A 24445-nucleotide genomic window follows, 5' to 3' on the forward strand; every position below is an offset into this window, starting at 1 on the left:
CATAAAACAATTGCACAATTAATCTTTATAGTAAGAACACGGGGTTATAGCTTCGCCCCGGGACCCAGAAATATCAGGACCGGCCTGGGAATGAAGTCTAATGTAACACGGCTCCATGGACAACCTTTAGATGTGCCATCCGCATCCAGTGCCAGGGCCATCGACCATTGAGCCCAGATCAGGACCATTGTGCTCGCTCCCCATTGTGCTCGCTTGGTTACAGGACCGACTGAGCACAGATCAGGCCATGCCTACCGCGGCGCAACACCTCACTCCCGACGGAAAAACTTCTATCCGACGGAAGTTGGGGCCCACACTCACTTAACTCCCGTCAGGCGTCAGCTACTTTCCAAACTCTCTCAACGTCGCAAGTCGCAACGCAACCACTCCTGCCGTCGCTGTCCACCCACAACCGCCCACCATGTCGCCGCTCCGCTACTTGTCGTCGCCGTACCCTCCCCTCCCCTCTGCCGCGCCCCGCCGCCGTGGATCCCTCCACTCCTCCGCGCCTCCTCCTCGAAATAGGCTTTCCGCGCCTCCCGGTGCCCGCGCCGCCGCTGTCCATGCCCTCGCCGCGAACCGCGTCGTGGTGCGACACTGGACCTCATACGCTAACATTCTCGCTCACTCGCCAATGCTGGTCATGGTTTGATTAATCGGTCGCGACTGAGCTTCCTTCTTCTTCTGCTGCTTTCGCAGCTGGGGTGCGGGCTGGTGACGCTGGACTACCTCGCCACGGTGGACGCGTACCCGCGGCCCGACGACAAGATCCGCAGCGGGGAGCTGCAGGTACCCTACCCAATACCCATCCAGCGCGCGCGGTTGCCTAGCTAGTTCCTCCTCCACGAGCTGGATTTGCGACAGGCGTATACTGTACTAGTGGCCGTTCCGTGGTGGTTCTTTGTGTGCGCAGATATCGGGAGGCGGGAACGCCGGGAACGCATTGACAGGCGCTGCTCGTCTGGGCCTCAACACCAGGCTCATCTCCAAGGTGAATTCCTCATCCTCGTCCTGTGGCAACACGTTGAATAATTTGAAGTTGTGGATTCTCCATTGAGATGGTAAGGGCGTCTCCAGCAGATCCCTTGTCTAAAAATCATTTAACATAATCCCTCAGAAAAATAGTTTGCCATTTCTTTCAAAGGTTTGCTCAAACAATTAAAACAAATTCATCACATTTCAAAACAAACACACACAATTTAAATGCACCGCATCATAATTCAACTACGAGCATAAATAAAATTCGTTGGATTCCTCAAACAACAACAACAACAACAACAACAACCAAGCCTTTCAGTCCCAAACAAGTTGGGGTAGGCTAGAGTTGAAAACCATAAGATCTCGAAGCCAAGTCATGGCTCTGGAACGTGGATAGCTAACTTCCACGCATCCCTGTCCATGGCTAAGTCTTTGTCGATATTCCAAACCTTCAGGTCTCTCTTAACGGACTCCTCTCATGTCAAGTTTGGTCTACCACGACCCCTCTTAACATTCTCAGCACGCTTTATCCGTCCGCTATGCACCGGCGCTTCCGGTGGCCTTCGTTGAATATGTCCAAACCATCTGAGACGATGCTGGACCAGCTTCTCTTCAATTGGTGCTACCCCAAGTCTCTCTCGTATAATTTATGCCAAAAGGCACTGAATGGGCAAGTTCATTAAAAAAAACACTAAGACATGCTAGACCAAAAGCCATCATAATTCACAAGGGTCCCACGCACTCGGTCATCACCGTCGGCACCACCATTGCCACCGCCGTCACCTTTTCCGTCAAAAAATTTCCTTCTTTGGTCGGCCACGACTGTGGCATTAAGAGAGACATTGACCCAAGCTTCACAAAAAAGCTTTGTCTTCCTTGTTCTTGTAGTTACACGACCAACTCCTCTTTTTTGATGTTTGGGTACCCTTGACCTCCTCGGCCTCCTCCACCACCTCGGCATTTCTCATCATCTCTTGGGTATATGACATTGACATGGCAATGTCGAGTCCAGTGTGTGACTTACATTCAATTGTTCCATGAAATCGGCCGCATCATCATTGACTCACTACAAAAGCAATAAATAACCTAGAAATCAGTATCACATCATGCATCACTCTCTTAAGCAATTGCAAAATAAAACGGAAAACATGGAAAACTTTTACCTTGCGAGCATATCCTCAAGCACATCGGCCTCGCTCCTAGTCTCGTCTGAATTCGTGCCTTCTTCGGCCGCCGGAGGTGGAGGGGGTGTTGGCGTGGCTGCAAGAGGCCGAGGGGGAGGCATCAGGGCGGCGACAACCTTCTTCTTCTTCGTCTCAGTCGTCGTGCTATCCACTTTGGTCGACGACCGACGGTCCCGTTTGTTGGTCAATGCCTACCAGGGTGGTAGGATGGTGGTGGTGGAGCAAGCGACAACCACTGTCGGCGGTTGACATCTCTCGATAACTTTCTTCCCTTGTGCTGCCATTTTGGTCCTGCGGCGCCGAATTCACGGCGTGCGGTGGGTCTCCGGCGCCGGCGAGGGTGGCCAGAGGTGCGGTGGAGGTGGGGCTTTCCTTCTCATCGATCATAGAGGTCGGGGATGGCCGGCGGAGAGGCGAACGGCGTCAGTGTTGGGGGTTGAGCAGGGAAGTTGTGGGCGAGTGGGAAGCAGTGGGGCTCGGCCTTATTTTCCCTCGGAGCGGTTGTGGTTGGACTAAATTTGATCAAGTGAGGGAAAGTTTTACGCGGGGGGGGGGGGGGGGTTGAGGAACTAATACGAAATTTTCCCCCTCAAATATCCTAGAGAAGTAGAGATGCTTTCAGCTTTACTGAACTTCGCTCAACTCATGCCTTTTCAGGTCGCCAACGATAAAATAGGAGGAACTGTTCTTTCGGAACTTGAGGAAGCTGGGATTGACGTGTCACATGTTATTGTAAGGCTTGCATTACGACTAAACTATTCCATCATGTGCATGCAAGTAATGATATGGTCATAGGCAAGGCACAACACTTTCTAACTGTTTCCCTAAAGTAAACATTCAGATTTGTAGCATTCTGTTTTCTGGGCTCAGATATTTGTTGCTGCCACCAGGAGGATTGCAGCATCCCTTTCAGACAGTACCACCGAAATTATGGCCACTACCCAAGAATAAATAATACTCCTTATTATGTCTAATACTAAAGGTGGATGGAACTAATTCTCAAGAAAAATAAGTTACACGACCACACAATTTGTTCTTGTGTTCAAGAATTTAAAATACATGTCATGATATGTCTTGTACGGAGAGTCAAGCATTAACAGATGAGAGATGCATGTGAAATCTACAGTGAAATATCAGACCGGGCTTCCCTTCGATGTTTTGTCTCATATTGTCTGTCATTCTGCTTTGCAGATCTCTGATGGTGGAAACACAACATTTGTTTATGTCATTATTGATAAGAAAACGTGAGAATATATCTTTTCTTCATCATCATTATTTAAAGGCAGCTAGTACTTAGTTTCATGTAGTAATAACTAGGTGAGTGAATTATTTAAAAAAAAAATGGTGAGTGAAGCAGTCAACACAGCTGAATGTAGATTTGCTGGCCAGCTTATCTACTCTGCCAGTACATGTAGATAAATAAAGTTTACTATTTATCTGAGTGTCATCTGAAGACCTTGTCACATGAACATCTTTTTCCAATATTCCTTTCTTGTTATGCACTTCGACATGAATTCTTTTGACAACATAACATAAAATCGTTACTAAAAGGCCACAATGGTATTCATTCTGGATACTGCACATTTAGATCAGACATGTACAATTTAGACTATACATATAAACAAAGGACAATTATTTTTCTACACATAACCATTTTGTCATTTGCTGTCCACTTCCATTGTTTTTCTGATTCCTGAATCAGTTTCTACATGACTGAAACTGTTATCCTTGTTTAAGAATAGGATTATGGTACACTGCTCTTATTCGACTTTTGCAATTTACTTTATGGCGTCATAAATGAATTATCATACTACATATACTTATAAAACTCTTTGCATTTGTAGGAAAACCCGAACGTGTATAATCACGTCAGGCTACCCTCCAATGGTTCCTGGTGACATATCAATGTCAAATTTGTCAGCTCCACTACAAGATGTAAACTTGCTATACCTAGACGGATATTCACATGAAATGGCACTATCTGTTGGTAAGCAGGTAGGTTTATTTTTTCAAGTGGTTGCAGCATTAATTCACTGATACATCATATATTATGTTTTTGTTTTGTCATTCTGTATGTGCTGTTCAATCTTCAAAAGTCCAGGTGTATCCTTGGTGGCAAACTAATTATTTTCCTTCTTGTTATTTAGAAGATTTCAATCGAATTTCTGTAGATAACTAGTGTACTACAGTAACACTATATTTTTTTTAGAAAAGGAGGATATACCCCCGGCCTCTGCATCTAGACGATGCATACAGCCATTTTATTAATTATTCACAGAGACCTAATACATCAGTCAGCCTGAAGCCACCATCTAGACAACACATGTTGCTACTCCTATTCCTTGATGAAGGTGTGCTGAATATCCGGGCCAAATACCAAACAGATATCGCACCAAATCCAAACATCTATAGTCTGATGCTCCAGCCCAGCCACCACTGAGACTGGATCCCAAACTGGTCCGGCACCGAGGCCGCCTCCACCATCTACCACCGTACCCTCTCCAGAGTTAGAACAAACGCATCATCCTTGCGAGGTCTGCCGTCGACACCACCACGGTGCCAGATAGCGCCACCATCCTGCACGTGTCCGCCTACACGTGCCTGTCGACGAACCACCGCAGCGCCATGCCGCCGGGCTACACCGTATGGCTCACGGTAGACCAAACACCGCTCCTCCTCTTGTCCCGTCCACCCAGCACGTACTCCAAAACGATGTCCTCGGGAGGGAAATGACATCAAAGATGCCATCATCGTCCGACAGGTAGATCCAGATCTAAGGTTTCCCTCGGAGCATCACGAGTGTGGTGCCACGACCTGCAACAACGATGCCATGGGCTGGTAACGACGTCCTAGACGCCGCCATGACCGAGGTCGGCGCGGTTTTCACCGGAAGTCGCGACCCCCTGATCTCGTGGCTGGATGGAACCGAGGGAGGCACGTCATGTAGACGAAGACCGCCGTCGGCATGCCGGCAGGGGCCTCGCCGCCCCACACCAATCCTCCTCGCGCCACCGGCCGAAGAAGTCCAAGCCGTGACGGATCTGGGCAGGAAACGCCAGATCCACGGCCCTCGATGACCGCCCTTGCGCGCAGCCGCTGCCCTCGCCGGATGGAGCGCCTCCGCCGCCATCCAACCTGACCACGGCCGGCCATGGGGCCACGAACGCCGCCGCACATCAGGTCCGCCGCCCTGACCGCCGCCCCCGTCTTCCCCGCGCGCGACGGCCCCTCCGCCTCGCTGGGGCTCCGCGGCACCACCCGCCCTGGCTCTAAGGCGCAGGGCCCGCCGCCACCGTGGCCCTTGCCGGCGGCAGCGGCGGCCGAGGAAGGAGGGAACCGCTCTGGCGGCTAGGGCTTCGGGGGCCCCTAGCGTCGCCCGAGGGGAGGCGACGCGAGGGGGTACCAGAACTCGGTGGTCACAGTAACACTACATAAAACCTGCAAGATAAATATATCCCAGTTGAGTGTGTTGCATGATCCACAGGCTGATCTGATGAAGATTCCAATCTTGGTTGATGCGGAACCAGAAAGAACAAAGACAGAATTGGAAAGTTTGCTCGGCCTAGCAAGTTACATTGTCTGTTCGGGAAAATTCCCAGAGGTATTGTGAGGTCACATTTTAACAGAAGTGAATATTCCTTGTAACAACTTTCATTGGCTTTTTCACACACTAATTTCAGTGATGTCTTATTTTTTAAATAGAAATGGACATCGATCTCATGCATTCCCTCTGCACTACTAGAGATCCTTGTACAATATCCCCGTGCGAGATTTGTAATCGCAACCCTTGGAGAAAACGGTTGCATGATGCTTGAGAGAGGCACAGGTGATCCATCCTAAACTTTTGGTCTTCTCCCGATAAGACTAACACCAGAAAGGATCAACATGCAGGCCTTTGAGATTTCAACCTCATTTTATTTACTTTCTTGTCATCCGGCAGGTTATTCTGGAATAGACACAGTAGATGTAAACAGTGTTGCTGAGTCCCTGAGGCCTCAAGTGCATAAAGATGAGAGTCTGCCAACTTGTGTGTCATCCAAGGTATGAAAAATCGACAATATTTGTGGTCCTCTCAGCTGTTTGATATTGTCGGGCCATCGAAATTACTGAAGAAACTGACATTTGTTAGGATTTTACCATTCTGAAATTTATCATTCTAGTTCATGAGACTCTCTGGAAGAGGGCATGAGACTATATACGGAAGATTGCTCACAGGAACAGCAGAAAAAATCCCCGCTCCGGAGCTTGTTGACACCACCGGTTGTGGCGATGCGTTTATAGGAGCAGTGCTTTACGGTGAGGCATATTAACTTCTTCCTTTTTCATTAATGATGATATTATCTTTCGCGTATAGTAAAAAGATTAATTGCTATGAATAAGCAGTACTGATATATTCACTGAATTGCCGCGAGAGTAATCTCTGATGTATCTTATATCACTGTTGGGCTATGATGTGGAGTCATTTGATGTACTTTGAACTCTCTCTTCCTTAATTAATGAATGGGGCAAATCTTTTGCCTCGGTTTAAAAAAAATCACTGAATCGCTGGCATAAGTTCCATCCAGTTATTTTTTGCTTTCAAATAGATAGTGACTGTCCAAATTTCCCCCTGTTGATTCTACACAGGGCTGTGCACAGATATGGCTCCGGAAAAGATGCTGCCTTTTGCCTGTCAAGTGGTAAAGTAAACCGATGTCCAGTCTGCTAATGCCACGGAAGAAGTGGCTTTATTCCGACTGAGATGTACACTGAGGGCCTGCTTGATTTGGTTTGCTGTTCATGTGGCAGGCAGGTATCAAATGCAGAGCGATCGGCGCGCGCACCGGCCTGCCGTGGCAATCTGATGCCCGCTTGTCCAAGTACTTGCGTGAGGCACCCTGAAAGAATTGTGTGGAGAAAAGGACGATCTGATGCCCGCTTGTCATGAGGCACCCTGAAAGAATTGTGTGGAGAAAAGGAACGGCTCGGGGAGATGCACCATGTTCTCGGCTGTCCATCATGGTAGTGGACTGAAACATGCCTGATATGGTGCAGTACAAGTGTCATTGTAAGGAGCTCGCGTGTCGATGCCATATTTGTATGTTTGGTTGAATAAAATCCATCCGTGATGGGGGAATTTGGCCCGTAATTTATGTAGAACATATGTGAAATTCTTGGTTCTAGCAGAGAATTTGGCCACTATATCTCCTAAAATTAGGCCACTTTCCAACAACTTCGCAAAGATACCCAGTAATCCTCACCTGTGCCTTCAGTCCTCGGGTGTTTCACTTCACTTTCACCTTGTCCCTTCCGTAAAAAAGATAATCGAGAGTACCCCAATGACATACCATACTTTTATAGAAGATTACTCCAATGGCATATCATACTTTATAGAAGAGAAGTAGGGTTTCAATTGACATGCCATACTTTTATAGAAGAAAAGAGTACTCCAATGACATATCATACTTTATAGAAGAGAAGCAGGGTTTCAATTACAAGAATCAGACGCAAACATGCAAGCAATAGCGCCTCAATTCACCCCACACCTACACCACACTAAGTAGGCTAACTCATCACAAATCACCCAACGATGAGGTCCAACACACCCGGGACAGATCGTTGCATGTTGAGGTTAGCGGACACTCACATTTCTCTGTTTTCTCAGGTTGCAACATATGAGAATAACCAGGGAATCAAACCCTTGGCGATCAGCCATAGGCATCATCGTAGAATGGAAAAGTTAACCAGGGAATCAAACCCTCTGTCCCTGGTTATTCTGTAAAAATTCTTAGCTGGAGAGTAGTCCCTAGTGATTTTTTTACAGAATAACTAGTGAATAACCAGGGACTACTCTCCAGCTAAGAATTTTCACGAGGCACTCTTTTCTCCTAATACTATCAAGCACGCATAATCAAATGCCTCACAACGCCAGCTGGCAATTAACATGTATCACAAGCACGCATTTTTGGCACTAGAATATAACATGGCCCATAGAAATATGACCAACAGCTAGGGAGTGGAAATTCTGCTCTTCTACTTACGAAAGAACGATACCGGTTACTTACCATCTAAGGCCTTCTAATAAAAAGACCTGTAGTACCGATAGGTTAAAAACCAACCCATCTAAACAAAATATATCCACCACACAACCTAGTTACTGTACAAGGAACATCTTCACCTCTCATGTGAAGAAAACCCTACGGACCAGCTAGTAGTAACATCACCGGTTTTATTATCCACGAGGTCCGCCAAATGCAAAAGACGGGACAGCCTCTGGCTCTGAGAGTGCTTCTTATGTCCATTCGTCGAGCTCAAAGTCAAATATAAGGCCTGTAGAATCCAATCCGGAAGAGTCCCTTTGATGAGCAGCTTCTAACAATAATTCATCTGCAGGGGGGCTCAAAAAACCATCAAGGTGAGCTTCATCTGGATCAAGACTGCTACCATAATCCATAGGATGCAAAGTTTGGTTAGGAGCATTTGTCTGGGTACCACCACCTGTTGTATGAATGGGCAAGCCATGCCCATTAGAAGTCATCAGGTTTATGGATGACGCAACAGACTCCGCGTGAAGACCCTCCTCCCCTTGGTTCGTACCGGCATCTAGAAGTTGGGAGGAAGTCCTCACAGGCTGATGGGACTGTGATGTACTGGTATTGTAAGCAGAATCATCTAATACTCCCAGATCAGATGCCACACTAGCAAGTATGTCTTGCCAGCTTTGTGTGGAAACATCGATTACTGGTTCTGGCAGGAATTGTCTTCTCTGATCCATAAGCGAGGTGCACCGGGAAAGTTGAGGTCCTACGCCATGCAGTCCATTTGAGGTGACCTGACAAGATGGTGCCGGCTGACCTTGTTGCCCCTGCGATGCTATTGGCGCACTGAGAGATCTGTGAGGGGCATTTTTCTTAACAGTACGACTGGAAAGATTGGTTCTTTGTATAGGCTGAACTTGCTGAGACACATGCGGAGTATTAGTTGCTGGTATAGCTTGAACTGGCTGTGATACATGTGGCAATGCATTGTTCATAAGGGACGGAATACTGACTGAAGCAGTAGAACCAAATTGATTAGCATTTCGGATTGTGTGAGCTGGAGAAGCTGTCCCTGCTCTTTTGAAGTTTCCACGTGAATGGATGTTTTGAGCAGTGTGGACATTGTTTGTACTTCTCCCCAGTTTTGTCGCAAGGGATGCTCTTGGTGTACTAATAGTTCGTCCTACATTCAGTGAGACTCTAACTGAAGTGTGCCTTTGTTGGTTTTGGCTCATGACATGCAGAAGTGAACTTTTGTTTGGAAAAGATGAGACTTGACACTGTATATCCTTATTAATGGATGATGCCATTGTTGGGTAGATGGCATTCTGGCATTGTTCTGGACGAGATGCCGGAAGATTATTGGACTTGAATGCTTGCCGCAGCTGTTTCCACTTTGATTCCTTATCCGTAGCATGACAATGATCGTTAAGCTGGATACCTTTACCCCAATAATTACATGGAGCTGGAGCATCGCATACAAAACAGTGGCACTGCATTTAAGAAGTAACATTGAAATGGCATAAAAATGTACATAGTCTAATGATATTGTGCCAGTGTTCACCAACAGCATTATGTAGTTAACACTTGTTACTTACCATGCTACAATGCTTCACATGAGAAGTAGCGTTGAAGGGCAAGTTAGAACATAGATGGCGCGAATGAGGGAAGTCCCTGCACGCTACCTGCAAAAAATTGAGGACTTGTGTAAGGTTAAAAAACAAAGGAATGCTACTGAAGCCTGCCTACAGGTAAAACTGTAGCTTGTATGGAAAGCACTAAATTATCTTCTGTTAAATTTAACATGAATTAAAAACCACAAATATATTCAAAAGCAATAAAGACAAGTAGGCATGAATTAATGTGTGGCATTAAGCAAACCATCTACATGTTGCAAGTTGAATAATGCATCTAACCACATTCATAGTATTTGAAACAACATGAACGTTCTGTGGCAGTGTATACTAAATTAATGCAAGCTCTCTAAACAATATCCATGACCCGATCCGAAGTCACAGATACACATCGAATGAAGTCAGCACAAGATGGTCATACACAGCACAACGCATTTCATCTCCATACATAGTGTCAAACATAAAAAGATAGTACTGTTTATATGGTATGAACAAAATGCATTGACGTGCATGAAATGGAAGGAAACAAATACCGGTCCTTTCTCCCCAACTATCTGCAATTCGTCCGAGCTGCTATCTCCCGCACTCCCCTTGTCCTCCCCGATGGTAATCACCTTATCAGGGTCACCGTCTAGAACCACACAATCATCATCATCATCCTCATCACCGCCACCGGGGTTGCCCTTCTTTTGTGGCGGGGAGAACTCACCCATCACCACGAGATCAAATAAGTCGTCCTCATCTGGCTCATCATCGTTCAAAAGCTTCCCAAGCCAGTCGGCAGCCGGCTTCCTGGGCATGGGAACGTCCTCCTCGTCGGAGCTGATCTCCACAACATTCCCGGCCGACCCCATCCAGCCCCCCGAACCCTAACACAGCCGCACCCCGGGGTTGGGGCCAGATTGCCCAGATTGGCAAGAACTTGGGAGGGCCTCCGAGGAACCAAGAAACCCTCGCGAGGACAATAATACTAGGCGGGGAAAGGGGGGCCCAAGATGTGGTCGGCCGGCATGGATCCGGAACCAAATATGGCTCCCAAGAAACGGCCCCAGGAGAAGGCCTAGCTCGCCAGAAGGAAATCCTTGGATTCTTTGGCTCGGTCGGCGGTCGCCGCCGCCGCACTCAACGGTTTTGCCGCTAGAAAAGGTCGGGAATTTCGGCGGCGATGGGGGTGTGAGGAAAGCGCCTGGAAGAAGGATAACCTGGAGATAAAGCGCAGAAAATTAGAACAGGGAAGATCGGGAGCGGAAGCCCGGCCAAGCTTAACTAGAAATGGTTCGATGGGGCGATTAGCGTAGCGGAAACACGCAAGAAAATAAATAAGGGGGAGGGGGAGCGGGAGAGAGCCAGAGAGGGGTGCCCAACCTGAAGCAATCCTCTCCTGGATGGAAAAGAGGAGAGGAGGAAGAAGAGGGCAGAGCAGAGGAGGTCAAGCTTAACTGCTTCTTCTATAGAAAATCTTTCAAGGGATTTCGCTCCTTTTTCCGCGCTATATGTATATTATATATTTCCCTCTCATTTATAACATCGTATTGCCGATATTTCTATGTGCCAAAGACATCCAAAAGGGTTGGTGATGAGGTCATGTGGTGGCTCGTGGGGACGGGACCTATCGGGTTAAGGTTTATATTATACGGCTGACCGAGTTGGTATCGAACTGGTTTGATTTGACGTCTCTCGAACGACCATCCGTTGCTGGTCTAAGGGCCGGTTTTTGTTTGTTATGATTCTGTGGAATTAAGATTACTGACTTCAATTCTTTTCTGACATTGCAATTTTAGATTTTGGCTTGAGTTATGTACTGGAATGTTTATATTGCACTTAAACATAAATTGGTTGGCGAGTTGCTATCGTTTTGTTGTTTTGAACAGTTTTTTGTTGAATACAAGCACAACAATGATTTAGAAATATTGTAGCTAAAATATTGGCTAGTCGATCGATCGGCCGAAATTTGAGTTTATCGCTGCTCGACATTTCGATTCTTTCGCTTTAATCATTTCATTGGCTTTGTTCCTCTTACACCCCCTTCCGCTGGGAAAAACATGGTGACCGCCCTTTCTCCCACGCGTCACACATCTTGAATTCATGCCCTCGACGCTCGCCGTCGAATATCACCGTCGTCAAATGCAACAGAAAAAATCTGTTGACCCCGTAGCAGCATTTTTGTGGCCTTTCGAGGTGTCCTTGTGGTGGTAGCAAATACTAACAACATATGGATCAATCATGAACACCGTAGTAGCACAAAAACAATAATAGTTGCAACAAAAACACATAGATGTGGGTCTCAACGTGTCATAAAAATGAATGTAGCAATTGACAACACTGATAGTACCAAAACACGAAATGGTGGTAGCAAAAAAGTGGTACACTAGTTCCAGCAAACAAAGACATGGTAGCCTTTTTTATTGGTTCTAGCAAAAAAAGATGTTGGTGCAAAGTTGATACACTAGTTCTACCAAACAAAAGCATGGTAGCAAAATTTTGGGTTAGTTCCAGCAAAAATCAAACATGGTGGTAGAAGATGGGTACGCTAGTTCCAGCAAAACATAAACGTGGTGAGAAAAAAAATTGGTTGGTTCCATCAAGAAAAGAAGACCATGGTAGCAAAAATTGGCGTTGCTTCCAGCAAAAAAGAACTTCGCCGGAGCTCCAACACTTGTCATTGTGGTTCCAAACGCCCTGAACACCGGCCACCGCGTCTCTCAAGTACTTGTCGTCGCCGTCTCCAACACTGGTGGGTGCGAGTTGCACCACTTGTCGTCGTTGTATCCAATCTTATGCCACCGTCCCAGCACCGTGTAGTGTCGATCCCAGCCCTAGGCGGTGCCGGTCCCTGCTCAGGCACTGGCGCTCAGTTGCCCCGCACTTGATGGCTTGCAGGACTGGATGTTTTTTTTAAAAGACATGGATGTCACCTAGAGGGGGCTGAATATGCGCTTTAAAATAATTACGGTTTAGGTTTGAACAAATATGAGATGAAACTAGTGTTTAATTTGTCAAGTACAAAACCTAAATCAACTAGGCTCACTGTAACGACCAAGATGTGGTCCTTTCCGATCTGGGGATCGAGGGCCCGAATTGGAAAGGAGCGCATCTAAGCGCCTCGCAAACAGGTAACACAACACATATATAATAATAAAGATAGACAATCAGGGGTTCAATTGCCTTCTCATAAATATCTTAGAGTACATCACACATACAACCAAGGTAGTTCCGCTACGGACTTCAAAACATAGAAAGGCTATGCTACCCTGCCTGCAGGCCCACGATCACGACCACGCCTCAATCTTCTAGATAGTTCACGTACAGGCGGTCTGTCTCCTCGTCGTACTGCCACGCCAGCTGAGTGTCGTCGGGATCATCTGTCTCTGGGGTACCTGAACCTGTTGGTATTGTGGAGGAATCCGTGAGCCACGGGGACTCAGCAATCTAAGACCTTGGTGCCAGAACTAGTCAAGTTATTAGGTAGGATAAGGTAAGTGTTTAAGGTTGCAGCATCCTAAGCTTGATTTGGTGGCTATCTTACGTAGCATTTATGTAGGTGGTATACACTAGCGGTCATGAATACTTGATCACTAAGTGAACCTGAACACCTACCTACGCCATTCATAACCCCACCGTGTTTCCGATCGAAGAGAGATCTTCGAGGGGACAGTCACGGTTACGCACACAGTTGGCAATTTTATTAGCTTTTGTTTAAGTTATCTAATACCGAATGTTAACAAAATATTCCAAGTCGCCACATAACCGCAGGCACGGCTTTCCGAAAGATTAAACCCTGCAGGGGTGCTCCAACTAGTCCATCACAAACGTACACGGGTCGCAAAGTAATCCTCTATCACGAATCTCGTGATCTCATCGGATTCCTTAGAGGAAAACCTCAACTCCGGGGAGAACCAAAGCTTCACCGGGATTCCTATACGCAGGATATATCGCTAAGGTAAGACAAGGCTAGCAGGACCTCCCGACGTGTCGACGACCCCGATAAGAGCCGCGTATCTCAGTCTCAGGACACGCCGGATGGAACTAGCTACAGGTAGCAAACCTCAAGTTTCCTTGTGGTGGCCCCGCAGGCAGACCAGTTTGGACCAACACTCATGAGGAGCACTGGCCCGGGTTGTTGGTTAAAGATGCTCGGGGTGATCATTCCCTATGCAGGTTATTATTAAGTGGTTAGCAAATTAACACCAATGTTGGGTCCTGCCGGACAAGCCTTAACACTACGCGATTTATCGAGGGGGTCCCCATAACAACCCCGAACGTGTTAGGAGCGAACATTATGGAATCAAACACCGGTAACCGGTAACTAAGGCGGCAATAACGGAACAAAGCACCCGGCAAAAGGCTAGGCCTTCCATCATTTACCAAGTATATAGGTGAGTTAATTAAATAACAGAATTTAAGATAATGATATCAAGCTCATGTTATCACATGAGTCAAAGCACCTGCATCTAGCAACGCTAACATTAGTAGCCGAGCAAAGCCTACTTAGCCAATCAAGTTTTGCTAGGAAGGGATCAGTGTATGGGTTCATGGCATATCAAGAGGCAATTTAATTCAGTGGTAGGCAGCGATCAATATGACATGGAAACACAAACTAGCATAACAAGTCTAGAGATGGGATCAAGGTCATATCATCTTGCCTGTGATATCCTCAGCTTGGAATGGTTCTTGTTCGACCTGCACGTACTCTCCTGACTCCACGTATTCGTTCTCCGATTCCGGTGCTACCCAACATAATAATAACATCCAATGAACAACAACACCTCAATATGCAACAAGCACATGATGCATGAGATGAATATGAGCATGCATCACTAATTTCTATCACTAGCACAAGCAAAAGAAGCTAAGACAAGTTCCTGGACAGAACTGTACCCTAAGCTATTTTTACATGCATGAGAATGACATTATCAGATGCGTCTTGTGAAAACGATGCAAAACCATATAAAGAACATTACAATCGGAGCTACGGATCAACGGGAATCAACGAAACAATATATGAAGCCCTACGTGTCAAAATCAACACCACACACTCAAATGGCACAAATCTGGTATTCCCAGGTTGCCAAGACATATAACAACCCAACATGAATGGATTGGGGCAAGGAAGAACACCACAACATCAACTAAGCACCCACAATCATCAAAATGACAAAACTACATAATCTGCCATAATCTGCATCTTAGCACTTTGTGAGCTACATGCAACATAGCTACAGACCTTCAAATATGACAAATAATATATGTGGCTGTAGCTAGCCAAGAATACTACCAGCACAAGCAATAACCACACAAAAAGGAATTAAACACAGGAAGATACAAGGACGCAAACTTTCCCAAAACCATCAGATCTCACGAACTTAGTGAAAATTCCTGCACCTGACTATCTGTCTTTGTTCTGAAGCTTTTTGACAGCAGCCAAAACATAATCTACTGGACTCCAAATGGGATGAAATTTAACAGGGAGCTTCACAAACATATCAGGTCAAAATTCCTAGCACTAAACTAAGGCTAGATCACAACACAATGACCAGCACAACCTCATCTACAGGGGAAGAAAATATACCCAGATTCTCAGACTCAGATTTTCACTAATCTGGAATTTCCAGCCACATGCCCACTTTGTCTAGGCATAACTTGCACACAAGTAACACCAAGAGATAAATGAAACCACTATGGTGTAGAGCAAAACCCCTACTACTACCACACAAAAGCTCATGCCCTTGGGCTCAACCTATTCCATGGAAACAAAGAGCAAACTTGCAACATATCTGATTATGTCAACTCCAGAAAGTATCCTAATGGTAAAACTAACTTCACCACTGAATTCCTTGGGAGATTCTACCCCAAAATCATATATAATATGTGGGCACTTACTTGGAACAAGTGACCACAAATTAAGGAAGAGGAAACTACTTCAAACCATGCCTAGTGAATAGTGCATCATCTCATGTAGTTTCACTATATCAACTACTACATGGTTGAGCTCATGTGCACAATGACAAAGTGACATGGGGGTTTTAACCCCATGTTTGTGTCATGCACATCAACTCACTACCACTTCTCTCACTAGATCACCCACACACACATCATCATGCCCTCTCTCATATTAACATGAGGAGGTGCACAACTTGCACATGGGGCTGTTTACCCCCTACACATCACACCACACTCTCAACATAAGCTCTAAGACTCCAAGAACAACATAAGGGACACTATCAAGCAAATGATGGTAAGGCTACACTCACTTGCACACCTACACTAGCAACACCTCATGTGTGTGCATCACACACACACATGCACATGATCTACTGCCATCTAACTAGCCACACAAGCAAAGATCACAAGCCACCTACATATCGTCATATGCTAGGGTAGCATCACCACAAACACTCACACATATGTGGCTAACATCATGTGTATGCACACACACAATACAAGTCCCTCTCACAAGAACACACACATGCATCACTTCATTATGCTAGCAAGCACAAGATTATACCAACACACACACACATGTGAGCTTGCTCACACATACACCCAAAAATCACATCTCCTACTACATGCACATAACTAGAACAAGGTGTAAAACCTACTGGTGTTCATATTTTTGGCAACACAACATTGCTGCCCAAGCATCACAATTAACTAGCAAGTCAAAATAGCAAAAGACAAAAAAATAGCAAGAAAATAAAAAGAGGATGCCCTTGGAATCGAATCCAGGACCTACTGGTCTACCACACCACCACACAACCACTGGGCTAACACCTACTTCTCGATAGAACAGAGGGCTTATACAGGATAACCCATCCCCCTGCTGCTACCGCTGCACGAAATTAGACAGAAAAACAAAAGGGTTGAGGGGGGACTCGAACCCGCAACCTCACAGAACAATCACCAGACTCCAACCACTGCGCTACGAATCGAAGTCTGCTAGCTAGGGGAACTGTAGCAAGAAAAACCCGTGCCTTCAGACTACTCTGCACACACACACGCACGCTGGCGACAGGGAGGCGACGGTGCACTTCTCTGCTGCTGCTGCTGCGCGGTAGGGAGGCCGATGCCTGCTGCTGCTGCACGCCTGCTGCCCACATACCACGGCACACACCAACTACTGCATCAAACAAGAACTGCACTACTATCTGCTGCACCACGATCATCTACCTGCTGCTACCCTGCTACTCTAGAGAAGCACGCGAGCACCTCGCCGGATCCAGGGCGATCTAAGGGGGAAGAAGGTAGGGGGAGGTGCACCTCACCTTGGGAAGGAAGGGGGAAGCCGATCGGAGAAGGAAGAAGCGTCGGATGATGAAGAAGATGCTGGAGGAGTCCCTGCCCTGTGGAACCGAAGAAGAGGACGGAGAGACCACCGGGTTCGCAGCGAAGACGAGCACGTGCTCGTCGGTGAGGACGCTCTCCAGGGCTCCTAGCACCGGGAATGGGCCGCGGGACGCACCACCGAGCTTCTGGACATGGCCGCCATCGCCGGAGACGACAGGAGGCAGGGGATCGACGGCGGGCTTCTTCTCTGCCTCTCCCTGCTAGCCCTACATCAGACTTACCTTGGGAGGAAGGGAGAGATGGAGGGGAAGAAGAGAGGTGGCGGCGGCAGGAGAGGGAGAGAGGGAACCCTAGTGAAAGGAGGCACGCACGCCAATGCTTTAAGGGGGTGGTCCTCGACGTTTGCAACGGCGGCATCTCTGTCTCTCTCTCGCCACTGACGGAAATAAGCAGAGGGGGGCGAACGGCGTTAGAAGAAGGAAGAAGGAGTCGCGCGCCTGGGCTCCCGCTGGAACAGAGAGGAACATGGGCCACACCGAAGGGGGAAGGCCCATGCTACGCCAGGAGGAGAGAAATAATTCCCTGGGGGGGGGGTTCTATTTAGAAAACAACATAGAAAGGAAAAAAATAAACCCTAGGCAATCTGATCAAGCTAAAAAAATATACCAAACACACCCCTGGTCATAAGGAATTATGACCTAATAGAATAAAATGAAAAAGGGAATTTTGGAGCAACTAAATATTTGCAAAACAGCATTTGATCCTCTGTTTTTGTGGATATTGCACCTCACTACAAAGTTTCAAATCAGCAAAAAACACATCTTGACATCCACCACAAAATATACTAAGTCATGGGCTTTTTTGAATCAAGGTTGGGACAAGTAAATATTGCGTGAGAGATAAAAGAGAGAGGGAGGTTTGCAACCATGACAAGGCCACTACATTTAGAACTAGCGTCACATGAAATCATAGAGCACCCCAACACCTACACAACATCATAAAGCAGCTAACCACCAGATCACCACACCACATGAGATGCTAAGATCATATAATCACAACACAATACAAGGGCATGCAATGATATGCTATGCTATGCATGCATGGGAAGGTAGTAGTAGGGAACACACATGAAATCATGGTACCAAATATAACATCATAATCATGACAAGGTGGACCCACTTGCAATAGGTTCCAAATAGGGAAGGTTTACATCTGGGGCACTACACTCACCTATGTGCACCAACAACGTATGCTAAGCAAGATAAACAACTAAGTGATAGCAAGATATATAACATGAAAAAAATATGGCTATCACAAAGTAAAGTGCATAAGTAAATGTCCCGGGTAAGAGATAACCAAGGCACGCGGAGACGACTATGTATCTAGAAGTTCACACCCTTGTGGATGCTAATATTTGTTTCGAGCGGTGTGTGTTGGAAATATGCCCTAGAGGCAATAATAAAGTGGTTATTATCATATTTCCTTGTTTATGATAATCGTTTATTATCCATGCTATAATTGTATTAACCAAAAACTTAAATACATGTGTGGATATATCGACAACAATGTATTTCCAGTGAGCCTCTACTAGACTAGCTCGTTGATCAAAGATGGTTAAGGTTTCCTAACCATATGCATGAGTTATCATTTGATAACGGGATCACATCATTAGGATAATGATGTGATGGGCAAGACCAAACTGTAAGCATAGCATTTGATCGTATCACTTAGTTCATTGCTATTGCTTTCTTCATGTCAATTATTTGTTCCTAAGATCATGATATCATGCAACTCGCTGACATTAGAAGAATGCCTTGTGTGCATCAAACGTCACTTCGTAATTGGATGATCATAAAGGTGCTCTACATGTATCTCCAAGAGTATCTCTCGGCCCTCTCGAAAATACAACATCACAAGAAGCTTGCAAGCAATGTGACTAAGGAGTTATTCACGGGATCTTGTATTATGGAACAAGTAAAGAGACTTGCCGGTAACGAGATTGAACTAGGTATGGGGATACCGATGATCGAATCTCGGGCAAGTAACATACCGATGGACAAAGGGAAGTGCATACGGGATTGACTGAATCCTTGATATCGTGGTCCGACCGATAAATATCTTCGCGCAATACGTAGGAACCAATATGGGCATCCAGGTCCCGCTATTGGTTATTGACCAGAGAGGTATATCGGTCATGTCTACATGATTCTCGAACCCGTAGGGTCCGCAAGCTTAATGTTCGATGAAGATATAGTATTATTGACTTATGTACGTTGGTGACCCAATGTTGTTCAGAGTCCCTTTTGAGATCTCGGACATGACGAGGAGCTCCAGAATGGTCCGTAGGTAATGATTCATATATGGGAAGTTGCTATACGAGTTCCAAAATAGTTCCTGGCCTTACCGGTTTTATATCGGGGATGCCAGAAGGGTTCGGGGGTCCACAGGGGAGGTCCACCTGCCCCGGAGGGCCGCATGGGCTCAGAGGGGAGGCACACCAGCCCCTGGTGGGTTAGGCGCCCCACCTCCCCAAGGCCCATGCGACCAAGGGTGGGGAAACCCTAGGGTGGCCATCGCCCCCTTGCCTTGGGGGTCAAGCCAGCCCCCTAAGGCGCCGCCACCACCTCTAGGCAAACCCTGGAGGGGTCGACCTCCTCCCCTTGCCCCCTATATATAGATGAGAGGAGGGAGGGGTTGCACACACATTATTACCACACCCTGGCGTCAACCCTTCTCTCTCTTTTCTCATTCGTCCTAGTTCTAGTAGCACTTGGCGAAGCCCTGCTGGAATAGCTCCACCACCACCGCCACCACCATGATGTTGTGCTGCCGGAGAACTCATCTATTACTCCGCCCTTCGCTCGCTGGACCGAGGAGGCAGAGACATCATCGAGTTGCACATGTGCTGAACGCGGAGGTGTTGTCCATTCGGCGCTCGATCTGGACGGATCGCGATTGAATCGTGAAGACGTACGACTACATCAACCACATTTTTAACGCTTTCGCTTAATGGTCTACAAGGGTATGTAGACACACTCTCCCTCTCGTAGCTATGCATCTCCATGGATAGATCTTGCGTGTTCGTAGGATTTTTTTGTTTCCCATGCAATGTTCCCCAACAGTGGCATCTTGAGCTAGGTCTATGCGTAGTTGATATGCACGAGTAGAACATAAAGAAGTTGTGGGCGTTGATGCTCAAATTGCTTAGCTCCCAAGTCTTATCTTGATTCGGCGATATTGTGATATGAAGCGGCTCAGAGCAACCTTACTTGTCCTCGCACAAGAGACCGGTTCCACCATTTGACATGTAACTTGTTTTGCATAAAGGTGGCTCGCGGGTGTCTATCTTTCCACTTTAGTTGAACCGGGTTCGACAAAAGGGGTCTTTGTATAAGATTAAAAGGCAACTTGATTATCACCATTGTGGCTTTGCATAGGTAAAAACGGTTCTTGCTAGTTTCCCATAGCAGTCACGTAAAACTTACAACAACAAAGTAGAGGACGTCTAACTTGTTTTTGCACAGTATGTTGTGATGTGATACGCCCAAGACGTGATTTGATATATGTGATGTATGAGATGATCATGTTTTGTAGTAGTTATCACGACTTGCATGTCGACGAGTACGACAACCGACAGGAGCCATAGGGTTGTCTTTAATTTATTTTATGTAATTTGCTTTACTTTATCGCTATGAGTTAACAATAGTTGTATAAGCAATAATTGGTGCGACAACCACATGACGACACAATGATGGAGATCATGGTGTCATGCCGGTGACGATGGACATCATGGCGGTGCTTTGAAGATGGAGACCGAAAGCACAAGATGATGATGGCCATATAGTGTCACATATTTGATTTGCATGTGATGTTTATCTTGTATGCATCTTATTTTGCTTAGGACGACGATACATTATAAGACGATCCCTCTGAAAGCACATATGCCCCCTTGGTGGTTTTGATAATTCATGACAACATACATTGTCTGTCGGACTAACACTTTTACCTAGTATATTTGAGGTATAGTCCACAAAGAGCTTCGGCTATAGGATTGTGTGGAGAAGCCCCTTGATGAAGGAAAGAATAGGATTGGATAAAGCTTAAAGCAAGAGGACTCTTCATTTTACACTTGGTGATAAATCACATTTGAGTCCATAGGAAAGCCAATACTATTAAAAGGGGTGAGGTGTTATGATGAATTGGTTGCTCAAGTGCTTAGAGTTAGCCACCAAAAATACTCATCCACTCTTCCACAAAATATATCTGTCCCAAGCCAAATGACCAAAATCGGTGCCACCAAAAATTTCTACTCGACCCTACCGATTTCAGACATAGACAAATCCTATCAAACCCTACCACTTCGGTGCAACCGAAACTGCTTCGGTGCTACCGAGTTCATGTGACCAACTTTCTGTTGCCTCGGTACACAAAATCAGAATTTCCAAGTTTGAGTATTGGTGTCACCGAGTTGTATCATCTAACTGTTAGTCACCTTTTCGGTGCCACCGAGTTGTGTATATCGGTTCCACCGAGATTCAAAGTTACTACCTTTTGAGCAAGTCGGTATCACCGAGTTTGTAACTCCGGTGTCACCGAGTTAGTCAATCATGGCGTAACGGTTGGATTTTGTGTGATGCCTATGAAAGCACAATTGCTCCCTAGGGTGGTTTTGATAATTGATCACAACATATGCATCATTGGACTAATATGTTTATCCACGTATATTTCAGAAATGTTCAAAAGATGCATTGGCTAAAGGATTATGTGGAGATGCCCCTTGATGCAAGAAAGGAATATGATTGGCCGAAGCTTCAAGCTAGAAGACTCTTCATTTTATATTTGTGAAAAATCACTTTTGAGTCCATAGGAAAGCCAATACTATTAAAAGGGACTGGGGTATTAAAATGATTGGCTGCTCAAGTGCTCAGAGATAGCCACCAAAAAATACTCAGTCATTTTCCCACATAACCATTCTGTCCAAAATCACACACTCAAAATCGGTGCCACCAACTTTCTCATTTCGGCACTACCCAGTTTCATCCCACACAGTACCCTAGCCATAGCCACCAAATCGGTGCAACCGAAACCATATTGGTGCTACCGAGTTTAGGTGACCAACTTTCTGTTGCCTCGATATGCAAAATCGAAATTTTCGAGGTTGAGTATCGGAGTCACCGAGTTGTGTCATCTCACCGTTAGCCACCTTTTCGGTGCCATCGAGTTGTGTATATCGGTTCCACCGAGATTCAAAAGTTGCTGCCTTTATTGAAAGTCGGTAACACCGAGTTGATGACTTCGGTGTCACCGAGTTGGCCACTTTAGGTGTAACGATTGGATTTTGGGGACAACATATATATACCCCTCCACCTACCTCTCATTAGTAGAGGAAACACTTAGAACACACACTTCGTTGCCAGATCTATTTTTCTTAGAGAGAGCCACCTACTCATGTGTTGAGACCAAGATATTCCAATCCAATCATTTGAAACTTGATCTCTAGCCTCCCTAAGTTGCTTTCCACCAACTCAATCTCTCCTACCCATGCCTATTCTGTGAGAGAGTGATTTTGTGTTGAGGAGACTATCTTTATAAGCAGAAGGGCAAGGAGTTCATTGATCTACCACATCTATTACCTTTTGGAGGGTGGTGCCTCCGAGATTGGTTAGGTGTCGCTTGGGAGCCTCCTACTTCATGTTGTGGAGTTGAACCAAGATGTTTGTAAGGGCAAGGAGATTTCCTACTGCGTGAAGATCTATCGTGAGTAAGGCTAGTCCTTCGTGGGTGGAAGCCGTGGTGGAATAGACAAGGCCGCATCTTCATGGATCCCTTGTGGGTGGAGCCCTCAGTGGACTCTCGCAGCCGTTACCCTCTGTAGGTTGAAGTATCCACTAACATGGACGTATGATAGCACCACCTATCAAAACCATGCCAAAAATCGCCATGTCAACCTCATGTGTTTGATCTCCCTACCTTACTCATTTACTTTACACTTGCATGTTTTACTTTCCGCTGCTATAGTCTTAGAACTGCATGTGTAGGGTGTACTTGACTTGCCATAACTGCCAAAGCTGCCTCTCAACTAAAATTGGGAAAAGGCAAAAAAGTTATATTGTCAAGTAGTCTAATCACCCCCCTCTGGACATACTTTCGATGCTACAAGTGGTATCAGAGCTTTGGTATCCATTGCATTGGTTTCACAACCTATGAGAGTATGGCGTCTAATGAGGGAAATTATCACCGTAGAGGTCCATACTTTGACGGCACTAATTTTGCTAGTTGGAAGCATAAGATGAAAATGCATATTCTTGGTTTTAATCCACACGTACGGGTTGTTATTCGTGTTGGTGTGCAAGGTGATTTCTTCGGAGAAGGGCGTGAACTAGATCGTGATGCGATAGCCGATGAACTGAAGATGTTGCAACTCAATGCACAAGCGTGCGACATCATCTTCAACTACCTATGCCCCGACGAATTCAACAAAATCGGTCGCCTTGAGCATGCAAAAGTGATTTGGGATACTTTGGTCGATATGTATGAAGGTACTGATTCTGTCAGAGAATCTAAGTTGGATGTGCTCCAAAGTCAGCTTGACAAGTTCAAGATGAAGGATGGTGAAGGTGTCGCTGAAATGTACTCTAGGCTAGCTCTCATCACCAATGAGATTGACGGCTTAGGAAGCGAAGAGATGACCGACAAATTCATCATCAAGAAGATACTTAGAGATCTTGATGGAAAGTATGACATAGTGTGCACATTGATCCAAATGATGCCAAACTACAAAGATCTCAAGCCAAATGAAATCATTGGTAGGATTGTTTCTCATGAGATGTCACTCAAGGACAAAGATTAGTTGCACAACAAGTCAAGCGGTGCTTACAAAGCTTCATGTGATGCTCCTGCTACTTCAAAGGACAATCTTGTCACTGATGAAGAGATAAGCCTCATGGTCAGAAAATTCAACAAGTTCTACAAGAGTAGATGCAAAAGAGAGAAGCTCAAGCTCAAGACATGATGATAAGCTTTCGTCCAGTCATGACTGAAATTGCTACAACTGTGGGAAGCCCGGACACTACTCCAATGAGTGCTCGGATCCCTACAAACGAATAGAAGAGTCACCTCACAGACGAAGCTCAAGGTATGAGTCACCTCGCAGAGAGAGAAGGAGTAGAGAAGATCGTTATGAACGAAGACACTCACGGGGAGGCAATGAATCGGAGAAGAAGGAAAAATACACCAAGAGCAGCTCTAGAAGAAGACATCAAGCTCATGTTGGTGAATGGGTTTAGCTTCGAGTATGACAACCGATCCGAGAGAAGCTACCACTCCAACTCCGACTATAGTCAAGATG

At 45.9% G+C, this 24445-nt stretch overlaps 2 protein-coding genes across 3 annotated transcripts; one reads left to right on the forward strand and one right to left on the reverse strand.

Moving 5' to 3' along the window:
* Window positions 1-360: 360 nt before the first annotated feature.
* On the forward strand, window positions 361-7343 carry LOC123430498 (ketohexokinase-like). Its single transcript, XM_045114369.1, has 12 exons — window positions 361-589; window positions 700-789; window positions 914-991; window positions 2820-2894; window positions 3354-3406; window positions 4007-4157; window positions 5647-5763; window positions 5865-5988; window positions 6103-6203; window positions 6323-6458; window positions 6789-6841; window positions 6951-7343. Exons 1-12 carry the CDS (start codon window positions 422-424, stop codon window positions 7041-7043), a joined length of 1239 nt encoding a protein of 412 aa, XP_044970304.1. The 5' UTR covers window positions 361-421; the 3' UTR covers window positions 7044-7343.
* A 745-nt stretch (window positions 7344-8088) lies between these two features.
* Window positions 8089-11289, reverse strand: LOC123430480. 2 transcript variants are annotated; one of them, XM_045114352.1, is made up of 4 exons: window positions 11179-11289; window positions 10347-11015; window positions 9778-9864; window positions 8089-9672 (listed from the first exon to the last, which is right to left on the reverse strand). In XM_045114352.1, the coding sequence occupies exons 2-4, from the start codon at window positions 10665-10667 to the stop codon at window positions 8434-8436; spliced, it is 1647 nt and encodes a 548-aa protein (XP_044970287.1). In that variant the 5' UTR covers window positions 10668-11015; window positions 11179-11289; the 3' UTR covers window positions 8089-8433. The 2 variants fall into 2 exon arrangements, with proteins under 2 accessions (XP_044970287.1, XP_044970293.1); XM_045114358.1 differs by lacking the exon at window positions 11179-11289 and having other exon boundaries at window positions 10347-11178.
* Between the last annotated feature and the right edge of the window lie 13156 nt (window positions 11290-24445).

Source organism: Hordeum vulgare, chromosome 1H (assembly GCF_904849725.1).
Source record: "Hordeum vulgare subsp. vulgare chromosome 1H, MorexV3_pseudomolecules_assembly, whole genome shotgun sequence".
In the NCBI taxonomy this organism is placed as follows: domain Eukaryota; kingdom Viridiplantae; phylum Streptophyta; class Magnoliopsida; order Poales; family Poaceae; genus Hordeum; species Hordeum vulgare.

Excerpts from the sequence above, each read along its gene's own strand:
- LOC123430498 (XM_045114369.1), top strand. The coding sequence starts at position 422 with ATGTCGCCGCTCCGCTACTTGTCGTCGCCGTACCCTCCCCTCCCCTCT. Across the intron at positions 3,407-4,006 it reads GTCATTATTGATAAGAAAAC|GAAAACCCGAACGTGTATAA; the intron begins GTGAGAATATAT and ends TTGCATTTGTAG. Across the intron at positions 5,764-5,864 it reads GTTCGGGAAAATTCCCAGAG|AAATGGACATCGATCTCATG; the intron begins GTATTGTGAGGT and ends TTTTTTAAATAG.
- LOC123430480 (XM_045114352.1), bottom strand. The coding sequence starts at position 10,667 with ATGGGGTCGGCCGGGAATGTTGTGGAGATCAGCTCCGACGAGGAGGAC. Across the intron at positions 9,865-10,346 it reads TAGTTGGGGAGAAAGGACCG|GTAGCGTGCAGGGACTTCCC; the intron begins GTATTTGTTTCC and ends AATTTTTTGCAG. Across the intron at positions 9,673-9,777 it reads ATGTGAAGCATTGTAGCATG|TGCCACTGTTTTGTATGCGA; the intron begins GTAAGTAACAAG and ends TCTTAAATGCAG.